Below are 12064 nucleotides of genomic sequence, written 5' to 3'. Positions count from 1 at the left end.
TTGTAGGAACATAGCTACTGGGTTTTTTCTTAAATTAGATTTACTCTAGTGGCAGCATTGCCTAATGGTGAGGTCTAACCGGGAAACACAAAAAGCTGTGACAGTGAATTCCATAAACACAAGTCTCCAAGTGTGTTTTTTGTCAAAGAAGAAACTTCAGTGGGCTATCCAATACACTGCTGCATGACAAGTTGCATTAGCGCAGCTGCCACCTTCGCTACCAACTATTTCTGCATTTTATTGACGTCCCACCGCTTGCAAGGAACCCAAAGCAGCTTACACATTGTATCCATTTATCCTCACACCAAGTCTGTGAGGTAGCTCGGAACTTCGAGGCCCTCTCGGGAGGGGAAAGGAAGGACAGCAGTCAGGCTGCTGCTCTCGCTGCTCCTCAAAATAAAAAAAAACCGCTGCATTCCTGTATCGGCCCTTCGTTTATTCATCCCTTGCTACTTGTTTCCGAACCACAAATCTAACCTCTGCCTTGGAAGAACACTACAAACATTCATGTCATCCCCGCAGCTCCCCCGTCCCCTCTTTGGGACACACTCAGCAGTAGAACAGGTAGCCATCCAGAGCAGCGAAGGGCTCCTCGCGCCATTCGCCCCGCCCCGCCTCGCACGCCCCGCCTCTGGGGACCACTTAAAAGAGGGGAGGAAACGCCCCAGTCGTCGTTTCTGAGCTCCCGCGCCTTTCCTCGAAACGTCACCTCCGCTCGCGACCGGAAAAGGCGGAGACGGGAACCAAATTTGAATCCGGTAAGCTAGTGAGGCCATTCGTGGATTTCGACAGGTTGATCGTTCTTCCCGGTGGCGGACTCGGCAGCGCCCTTGAAGCGGAGGGCAGGTAGGCGAGGAAAGCGGGGGGGCGCGCACGCCCGGACGCTGCGCTTGGCGGGGAGGGGGCGTGTGGGGCCAGGCGTGTCCGTGCGGTTCTTCTGACTTTCTTCTCCCCGGTTGCCCTTCTCTTATAGGTAGAGGCTGCGTGCATTGGAGCGCTGCCTAATAGGCTAAAAGCTCGTTGCACTGCTACTACGCTCTTCCTTCAAAAAGTACAGGTGCGTTTCTTCTTGGCTTTGCCTCTCCTCTCCTTTTTAACCTTGTAAGGGACTGGCTGTGGAACTCGTGGTGGAGATTTGAGCCCAGCTTTGTCAGGTCTGTAGGCCAGGGCTCTCACCTCCACTTCCTAATGGCCAGTCCACCTTGTCATGATGCTTAGTTAATACTTTCCACTTCATGAACATGCAAATGATAGAGCATCCCTTATTGTATGCCACGGTTGAATGACTGGTTGTGGCCATGAAAACAGTGCCAAAGGGAATTGTTACTGGGGGAGTGGAGTTGTCTATTTGGAGCGTTATTATTTATTACATTTTTACCCCTCCCATTAGCTAGAGTGACTCTCTAGGTAGCTTACAAAATATAAAAGCAACAAAAATTTAATTTTATTTATCAAGAGAGGTACTAGTTCCCCTTTATTCTGCACTAGTCAGACCTCACCTGGAATACTGTGGGCATCCTGGCTTAAAAAAACACTGGAAAGGATTCAGAGAAGGGCAACAAAGATGATCCAGGGTCTGGAAACCAAGACCTACAATGAGATACTGAGAAAGCTTGACATGTTGAGTCTCGAGAAGAGAATTACAAGGGGCTGTGATAGCTCTCTACAAGTACCTCAAAGTCTGTCACAGTGGGGAAGGAAAAGATCTCATTTATTCTTGAGTGTAGGACATGGAACAGGCAACTTAAATTGTAGTACACCAGATTCAGGCTAGACACCAGGAAAAACTTCCTGTCAGAACAATGCTACAGTGGAACCAGTTGCCAAGGATGGTCATGGGCTTCCCCAGCCTAGAGACGTTCAAGGTGAAACTGGACAGTCATCTTGAGTAGGATGGTGTGACTTGGCATCCTGCACCAGCAGGAGGTTGGACCTGATGGCATTCTTGGCCCCTTCCAACATTACTATTCTATGGATTGACTGATTAGAGTATTTGTATACCTTTCACACTAGCTGAGTGGCTCTTGCATTTTATACAATGAATCAATAATATTAAATTAGATATGCATACTGCAACAATCCAATAAACCACAATTTAAAACAGAACCAGAAATTTGGGAAGCAACACTTTTCCCACCCTTGGGGAGAAGGAGGCATAATGTTTTTAGACTTTTTTTTTCCTGTTGGAAACCCTACCAGCTCTACAACAGCTCCAGTGCCTTAATTCATGGTGCAGCATAATCAGAGCTCAGCAAAGACTGTATCATAACACATTTAATCCAGGGTTTAAATTTATTTAACTGCACCACTGAATGTTATTGAAGGCTGATTGTATAAATAGGTCTTTGTGATTATGCACTTACTGATAAGGCCTCTTAAGGTTGCTGTTGATGTTTCCCTTTACAGGCAGTAGTTCCATGCTTGAACCTTGGCATCTTTTCCTTGATGTTCTAGTTGTAAAGAATGCCTATCCGTGCCCATTGTACCATTTGTTCTGATTTCTTTGACAACGAGAGAGATATTGCGGCTATTCACTGTGGACACACCTTCCACTACTTGTGGTGAGTATAAAAGGTGAAATTAATGGAGGAAAGTTTCTGAATAACCAGAATAACTCCATATTCTGTGCTCCTTTTTTCCCAGTAGTCACTTGATCATTTTTGTGAGATAATTGGTAGCATTTCAGTTTCTCAGGTTTCTTTTGTTCCATACAAATCTTGCTTTTGGTAGAACTGCACATACTACTGACTCAAAGGCTTTAAGTCATATTTTTGGAGTGTTCCCTCAGAGGGAAGATTCATAGGCTGGTAAGTAATAATAAATAAAGTAAGGTATCAAGAACATGGAGAGAAATGCTTAATTTTCTGTTACATTATTTGTCATCACCTGATAGTATAATTCTGCAGCTGCTTCCCTCTGTCGTCTCCTCTGTCTCTCGAGATACCTATGTTGGCCCTAGTCAAGATATTCGAAACACTGAATGAACCAGTGTTGAAATAATGCTGAGCCATTTCTAGGCTATTGCAGTGATTGGCACATTTATGAAAGAATTTTTATTATAATACTATTTATTCCAGATATGTTTCCATTCTATTCATCTTCTGTGGTTTGTATGAAAATGTTGATTTTTATTGTAAAAATTAGAAGCAAGACCACCTGTCTTGTGCCCTTCACAATACAGCAAACTGATGCTGCCTCCATGGCAATGTTAATCACCAGCAATAATGCTGAAGGTGTTAAGTGCTGTAATGTTGCATATTGAAACATAAGCGAAACCCCTGCTTTTGTTCTGGTATGAAGTGACATACAATGCAATTGTAGGCATTCTTTATTTGAACATGGAACTTACATGAAAGTCAGTGTGCATAGAAATGTATTTTTAAAATGTTGCTATCACTACAAACAAGATTAATTTGGCTGCCTTTCCTACTTGATATTCCCTCTCTAGCTTGTGTTATAAAGCTTTATTAGTTTATGCCATCTATTTTTGACATTTACTCAGTGTATTTCCCTCAGCCTTATCCAGTGGTTTGACACAGCACCAAGTCGGACTTGTCCACAATGCCGAATCCAGGTAAATTTATAGCCTGTAGTAAGCAAATTAATTTGTCATTCTGAGTGTTTTTATGGCTTATGTAGTATTTTACAATTCTGCTTATGATTGTGCTTTGCTACAGTGCTGTATTCCCAAAATAGTTGGGAACCAGTGCTGGGTATACATCCCACTTCAACTATGAATGTGCTACGTAGCCTTCGAAAGCTAAGGCTGTAGCTTGCCCATCTTTAAATATGCACAAGTGATATGTCTTTGAAAACTTTTGCAAATATATATAACTTAGTGGCAAAATATTTGTGTAAATCGGTGTTAGAGAAATAATATGATCATATTATTTAAATGAGGCTTGCAGAAAAGAAATATCTGTTTCTGCAGTGAGGAGCTCTATTGCAGTAGCTTCACTCATACTTTGGGGGTGTGGGGTAGCAGGAATGTTGGTAGAGCTAAGAGGCAATTTGAAAAGAGGGCCTATCAGTATTGCTCCTTTAATCATAAACTTTCTATAATGGCATACACTTACTGGTGTTTAGATAAACATTTGCCGTAGAGTAATATTCTCATTGCTTTCCAATCTGTCTTCCATAGACCTACAGGACACAAAATAACGGGCTTGACTTACAGGGAGACAGATTTCAATTGACTCTGACTGCTAGGAAGGTTCTCCTGATTCCATTGTCCATCACCTCTCTAGGCAATAGAACCGACTGCCTAGAGAAGTGATGGACTCCATCACAGGAAGTATTCAAACAAAGACTAGATAGTCATCTGAAAGATGTTTTAAGATGGATTCTTGCACTGAACTGAGGGTTGGAGTTCATGGCCCGAATGTCCTCTTCCAACATGTATAATACTCTTTCATGCTAAAAGAAAAATGTGAGATATAAATTAAAGGTTTGGTATACAGGAATGTTTGCTATATTTGTTCAGTTAAAATATTGCACTAGAAGAGATCAAGAATTCTACAGTATAACCATCTGCTCAATGCAGGCTGTGTATTTCAGGATACAGCTGTAGCATCCCTCCCCTATTGCCCTCCAGGCTGTGCTGGAATATTTCAAGTAAAGGAGAACCCATCACTAGCTGAGGCTGGCTGTGTCACTGTTAAACAGCTCTCATTGTGGGGAAGTTTCTCCTAATGTTTTGCAGAAATCTACTTCTCTGCAGCTTTCACCCTTTGGTTCTAGTCCTGCCCTCTGTAGCAACATAGACCTAGTTGTCCTTGTTTTCTGTAGGACAGGCTTTGAGATATTTGAAGGGTATCTTGTTTCCCCTAGACACTTTCATCTGGATAGAACTACCTACACACTCCCTCCCTCCCTCCCTCCCTCCAAATGACAAGACCCATCTTGGTGTTGTTCTTTGGATGTGATTTAGGCTGGCAAGATCTTTCATTGCTTTTGAGATTCCAGAGGACTGGAGGGTGATGTCCCTTGTCCCAAGTTTCAAAAAAGGTAGTAGAGGGGACATGAGGAATTACAGACTGGTTAGCCTTACATCCATTCTAGGAAAGACAATGGAAGATGATACTAAAATGGGAGCAGTAGCCACAACTGAGGAATAGGTACCCTGGATGCAAAAGGATCTGGACAGACTGTGGAAGCTGGCTGGAGACTACAGGATGGCGTTCAATGCAGATAAGTGCAAGGTCTTGCACTTGGGGCATAGGAATGGGTGTCATAAGTACAGGTTAGGGGACAAGTGGCTAGAGAGCAGCACTTGTGAAAAGGATCTCAGAGTGCTGGTCAACTGCAGGCTAAACATGAGTCAGCAGTGTGACACAGCAGTCAAGAAGGCAAACGCCACCCTTGGATGCATAGTTAGACGCTTGGCTTCTAGATTGCGAGAGGTATTACTGCCACTCTATATGACTCTGGTGTACCCGCAACTGGAGTATTGTGTTCAGTTCTGTGCCCCTCATTACAAGAGTGATATAGCAAAGCTGGAATTGGTGCAGTGAAGGGCCACATGGATGGTGGCTGGATTGCAGTGTAAGTCACCTGAAGAGAGACTGAGGGAACTGGGTCTTTTCAGTCTTGAGAAGAGGAGTCTCAGAGGGGATCTGTTAGCGATATACAGGTATGTGAGGGGGTGTCACACGGAGGTAGGTCATGACCTTTTTCCCCTGCAGATGAGGGCAGGACATGTTCCAGTGGAGCAAAGCTCAGGGAAACAAGATTCACAGTGGATGCAAGGAAGTACTTCCTGACAGTTAGGACCCCTAGGGTATGGCATGGGCTTCCACAGGAGATAGTTGAAGCCCCATCAGTGAGGGCTTTCAAGGATAGGCTAGATATGCACATGATAGGCATGTCATGAGTGGAGCCAACGAGCTGGAGGTCAGACTGGATGGCCCAGGAGGTCCCTTCTAACTTGCTCTGTTGCTTTACTGTGGCCCCACTTCAGTACTGTGAAACAGTTGGCATTCAACTGTTGCAGAATTCATATACTGGCAGATAATTTTTGGTTGCCTTGGCATAGAGGCCCAACTCTGGCAAAAGCTGAAATTCTGCTAAAAGTAACAGGATACTTTTATGTACTATTACTTTCAATAAAACTTGGGTGTGACTGACTTCCTTAGTATTGGGCTATAATCTTTATAGCTTTGCCCTTATTAACATTAGTAATTCTCAGCTAAAATCTGGTGAGCTATGCAGCTAGCTCCACTCAGGTTTGGACTTGCTTTCTGGAGCATCATCCCTCAGTGCATCCTGGACATCGGCTGGGAGTCCTACTGCTTACATACACATTATTGGTTGTACCTGAATGAGTATTTGGGATGCTAGCCATATGGTAGCATGCCTGGTAGTGTGGTAGTAATTACCAGAGTTGGGCCCTTCAGTGTCAATGCTACAGTTTTGTTTGCCATAGCAAATTTGAGGGCACATCATTTTGCAGCTGTCAGGCTGTCTGTGTGGTGTTGCCTTATTTTACTGATGTGTTTTTCAGTCCTTGCTAGGTCTTGGCCCTTTTTGCTCTTCCGACTTCTTGATTCCCTCTGTTCTTCACTGCCTCTTGCATCTCTGGGTTGCCATGGAGCTATCATGAAATAACATCTTATGTAGCAGTAACTATGCAATTAGCTGGTGTCATGACTGTATATAATTCTTAAAATACAAAGCTGTAGTGGCATGGGGGAGGTAGGGAGAGGTATCAAATTCAATTTCAGTGATTTTTTTAATAAAGCAAACAGCAGCTACTTGGATTTGGCACAGCATGAGCTCAGCCTCAGCTGCTGATCTGAAGCTGCCAGAGAACAAACTGCACTTCATTCCAAGGTGCTTGGATTATTTTGTCAAAATTCCAGAACTCTGCTGGAGTTATGGCTGCAAATTTGGAAAGCCTGTTACTGGAAGGATGAGCCAAAGGATTTCATAGTGACAGTTACCATGTGAAGCATGTCATATACTACCCTGTGTCACTGCGATGTGCCAGACAGATCACATTAATAGCTGCTGTGCCTGATCTCCAGAATGACTGTTTTCCTTCCATGCTGCCCACTGTAGTGTCTGACATTGTTTCGTTTTAAGGTCCAGGTAATCCTGGTTTGTATCTTGTATTTGCTGAGATGGTAATATTTACATTGTCTTCCAATATAATGAGAAATACTGTGTTAACCACCACCACCCCGCCCCGTGCCCCCAAACCACCACCACTGGTCTCCCAGAGTATTTTTGGGGGGATAGTGGAAGGAGAGAAGAAATCAATGGTTTTTGTTTTGCTGGTAGACAGGCAGATTTGGTTCTAATCTATTGTGTTTTAGCATCTATTTTTCCACATTTCTATCCTTGTTCTTTACCATGTTGCACGTAGGTTGGCAAACGACACATCATCAATAAATTGTTCTTTGATGTTGCCCTGGAGGAACCGCTGCAACAGGATGCAGAAAGTCTGCAGGTATGTGAATTGGACTGAAATGCCCCAGCTTGTACCTGTTATCTGACTTAATACAAACACACTCCCCAGTAAATGCTTGATCTTATAAGCAAGCTCAAAGGTGAATCTGTTTATGCACTGGTATATCACATGGATACACTGATTCTGCATGGCCTGTTTGTTGTCTTCATTTTTAAAATGCTTTCATTTTGGTGACATGCTGAAATGTTAAAAATTATTTCCATTTCCTCCAATTTTATTGTCATTCCAGGCTCCTAGAAAAGAGAACAGCCTTTTCCTTTTCAGGTGCCTTTGTCTGTGAGCCTTTTCCTAATGTCCTCAAATATCAGGATGTCAGGATAACTTGGCTATATTAAGACTGAGAGAAATATCTGCTATTCAAGTCATCTGTTGACATATACAAAGAAGAAGCTAGTTTGTAATCATTGAAAGGAAGCTGTTAAAGGAATATTATCAGATAATACTGCATTTGACATTTCTTGGCATGTAGTTACATTTTTACATTTACTCAGTTTAATCAGTTTGCTTCCATTGTTGGTCATTTTGCTCCACCACAAACAAAAGAGCATCTAGAAAATACATTCCCAGGGTGTAACAATACCATGGTGACAGTGAGAAACCTTGGATGCAAAATGGCATTAGCTACATATTTTGGCAATAATTTAGCTCCAGCATTTCATTTTCTTATGTCCTAATCATTTGAAGCAAATAACCATACTGACCTTAGTATAATAGGATTTGCCTACCCTCTTCTGCTTAGGGTTAGCATGTATGTGTGGTGGTCATAACTAGCATTGCCATGACAACTGATGCCATGTGCACAAATATATGCCTGATTCCCTGAGGTGGGTAACAGTGCCAACAGAAATAAAGCTGTAATAGTCACGCAGAAGAGATTAAAAAGAATTCAGCTGTATGTGCTGAAAAATCAAGGTAGCTCTGTGGTTTCAAAAATAGCTTGAAGCACACAAAAGCTGCCTTTACATTTACAAGGATTTGTGTAAGCATGCTGCTTCTATAAGTGAAGCATTCTGCAAAGGAAAGCTATTATAGATAAGGGCACTTGAGAGTTAGATGCCTGCCTATTCAAATAGCAACATGATCTTGCTTCTCTTGCATACCTTGGCTAAAAAGTTGGAGGCAAAATGTGTATTGAAGCGCTTTTCACAAGTGAATGGCTCTTGCAAACATGCCTACAGAGCCAGAGAGTTCATTAATTGACTTTGAACAAAAGAGCTGTGGGCTGTCAGGCATTGCGTTAGCCTGTCAGACCATGAAAACCAATATTTTTCTGAATAGGTGGTATGGGGAATTATTTGCGCATTTTGAGTGCTTTTGCAGGATGGTAAAAAAAAAAAATCTTCATTTAGCAGCTAGAGTTTTACATACACAACTGTATTGATTTTATATTATGATAAGTACAAGTTGACAGCATTTTGTTTTAGCATTATCATGGTAAGAAATCATATTTAACAATTAAGTGTACATAGCAATATGCTTTTCATTAAGGCTGCTTCTACTAGACCTATAGCTTCTAATATTGTGTTGGCAGAAGAGAGGTCCAGACAGCTAACCTCATGTGGTATCTGTCCTGCCCATGAATACCTTTGATGCTGCTCCAAGTGGTGGCGCATATCCCATCTGCCCCTGCAGTTGAGAATCAATCCCAGAGTGCACAGCTCCTGCCTGCTTTGCCTGCCTCTCCCCCATTGGGCTACATGCTCCCCGCAGCCAGCTACAGCTTTCCCCCCACTGCTGTTCCACAGAGCCACTGTCTTCTCATCAGAGTAGCACAATTGCTCTGCATGAGCAACAGAGTGGTACCCCCTCCCCTGCTGCCATGCTCTGCCCATGCAGCTGCGTACCCACCTCCCATACCTCCCCCCTCACTTACTGTACATGTGCCCGATGCTTGCCCCCGCTTTCAGATTTGCACACACTGCTGGGGCCAGCTCCCCATGGCAGCCCAGCGCATGGAAGGAAGGAAAGCAGGCGCAGCTTCCAGGGATGGAGGGAGTGGGCCCTTTCTCAATGATGCCCATCTGGGCATTTGCCCAAGAAACTCCCCCAGCAAGCTGTCGGGGCAGGAGCACAGGAGGGCTTATGGAGAGTTCCCTGGACAGGGTTGGAGCAGGACAGGAGGCAGAGGCTCCTTGGGATGTTAACCCTGATGGTGAAGCCCCACAAACTGCTCATGCATTGCTCCAACACAGGCCCGCGACCAGGCAAGAGCCCTTATGGCTGCTGCTGCTAGAAGTGCTCCCTGTCTTCCCTCCCAGGGCACGCTCCCTAATGGCAACTCTTGGCACCATGCCTGCCTCGCAAGGCCTTGCAGGTGTGAGACAGCCTCATGAGATGGGCACAAGACAGACATGGCAGACAGCTCTGTGAGGCCAGCTTTGTGGCAAGGAGTGGAGGGAGCGTGGGGACGGCAGCAGTTGCTAGACAGAACAGGGCAACAGAAAATGATGGCTGGAGCAGCCACCGCAGCTGCCACTGTTGCCAAACTTGCCATCGGACCTGGGAAGCTGCAGAAAACACAGGAATGAATTCACACATAACAAGCAATGATAAAGTGTAGAAACTTTCAAACAAAACATTGGTTCTCCGTGGGGATTCACAGTAACCAAATGGACCACTCTTCACTATGCTTCCTGAATTCACACATACTGACAAGCCATTCCTGTCATGGCTTGTCACTATGTGTGAGCACTGCCAGTATGTATCTTCTTGGTATTTCTCGCATGGGAAGGGGGAATCTGAAATGCCCTGGTGGGCACACAGAAGTGCTTTGCACAGCACTTTAACTTCTTTCCAAAACTGTGATATCTGCACAAATAAGTTTTCACTATTTCTCATATGTCCTATTTGTATACTTTATCGCCCACAAAAAAGCCCTGATCTATTTATAAATATTTTTGTTTTAAAAAATTGCTTTCCTTTCTGTACTGTTCAGGCCAGCTTAGTCAAATACAATAATAACATAAAAGAAACAGTAAGCCAACAATAAAACAATGCGGAGAGATACCGTACACCTTTATGGCAATATCAGTCCAGAAATCCTCACACTGCTCTACGTTTCTTCATGAATGACAGCCTATTACCTCAGTGATATTGCCTTTGCATGAACAATTTGAATTATATGTTGGCTTCCTTCTTTTTTATGCTGTCATACTACATTTCAGCTAAGGTCCAGCTTACTGCTCTCCTCAGGCCTCATTCAGCTTCAATGCTTTCCAGGGTTCAAACATATCTTTGGTGTGGAGTGTGTCACCTTAGATATATCAGTTGAAAAATTATAACTAGAGGCAAAAAATAGATCTATGCTTACATCAAAGACTGTTGATTCTGATAGACTGCTTCATATTTCCCTTTTATGGTATTCACTATTGAAAGCTGTTACAAAGGTCCCTTGGCATCTTCTCCCCCAAGTTGCTGCAAATTGGTTCACAGCTGCCCTTTCATCCAACTGCTGTTTTGTGTCAATATCAACATCTTGCTTGAGCATTAAACAAGGTTTTGATCTGACTGGTGGTATCTCTGCCCAGATGAGCCTTCAAATTGCTGATCAGACTTTATTCACATGCTACTTTTGCATCACTATTGTGGTTCAGTGTGTTATGCATGGGTTACAAATATCAGTTAAAAATATTTGATATTCAAATTCTGTCTAACAGGATCTTTGCCTTAATTTAAAATAATCTGGGCATTCTCCCATGTTTTTCTTGTAAGGTTTGGAAAGTTATTCAACAAATGCAGAGAGTGTAATAGACTAGACTAAAATGCTTTTTTTGTAATCTCATTCTTGAAATTTTGTCACTTTTGAGATGTACTTGTAGTTGTAAAACGATACAATGCTTGATTGTAAATAATGAAATGTTATTAGTTGCAACTGCTTTCAGTCAGGCTGCTGTGAAGAATATTTGGATAGGATCGCATGAAATCACTGTATGATTCATCTTTTAAAACTGTGAAGAAGGCTTGTACATTATGCTACAACATAAGCCAAATCTTTTATGGGCTGTATTTCAGAATGAACTGGACAAGGTGAAAGCCCAGTTATGTCTGAAAGGTAAGTTGAAAATTAGTCTTTCAGTAAAGTTAGAAGAAAATATGACTGACAAGATTTGTGTAATGGCTTAATCCTGAGCCTTAAGACTATGCTTAAAATTGAGGAGGGTGATTTCTGCCCCCAAAATGGTCATGTGACTCAAAGCATCTGAAAGGCTTTGAGACAGTTGGCTGCTAGGAACAAAAAGCTCTGCTTGGCCATTGAGGTTTACATGACATAGTTTTACTTGACTGAATAACTCGGGTAAGAATACTCTATCTACTTAGGACAAATGCCTTTTAGTTGGGAAGCTCATACTTGCCAAATCTATATGGCTCTGTAGTTGAACATCAAAGTCTTGCATATTCCCACCTATGGAATGAGCTCCCCAGAGAGGTCCGCCTGACGCCATCGTTATTTGTTTTTTGGCACCAGCCCAAGACCTTTTTATTTAAATGATATTTTAATTGTTAATTTGTTTTTATTTATTGGTTTTAAATTATGGCCGAGATAGTCTAAATTTTTAATGTTATCCTATTCTATGTTTATTTATCTTACTTGTA

At 42.7% G+C, this 12064-nt stretch overlaps 1 protein-coding gene across 1 annotated transcript in view; it reads left to right on the top strand.

Annotated features, from left to right (window-relative positions):
• Window positions 1–994: 994 nt before the first annotated feature.
• Window positions 995–12064, top strand: part of LOC123034172 (TRAF interacting protein) — a 28521-nt gene continuing 17451 nt past the window's right edge. The window contains exons 1-5 of the mRNA XM_044451334.1: window positions 995–1057; window positions 2407–2561; window positions 3517–3574; window positions 7367–7450; window positions 11483–11522. Coding sequence (XP_044307269.1) covers window positions 2464–2561; window positions 3517–3574; window positions 7367–7450; window positions 11483–11522 — 280 coding nt within the window. The 5' untranslated portion in view covers window positions 995–1057; window positions 2407–2463. The remainder of the gene's footprint in view (window positions 1058–2406; window positions 2562–3516; window positions 3575–7366; window positions 7451–11482; window positions 11523–12064) is intronic.

The sequence above is a fragment of the Varanus komodoensis genome, unplaced genomic scaffold, assembly GCF_004798865.1.
Source record: "Varanus komodoensis strain SLA01 unplaced genomic scaffold, ASM479886v1 scaffold6_2, whole genome shotgun sequence".
Classification (NCBI taxonomy): Eukaryota; Metazoa; Chordata; class Lepidosauria; order Squamata; family Varanidae; genus Varanus; species Varanus komodoensis.
Note: the sequence above shows the minus strand (reverse complement) of the source record. Positions and strands in the feature narration are given on the sequence as shown.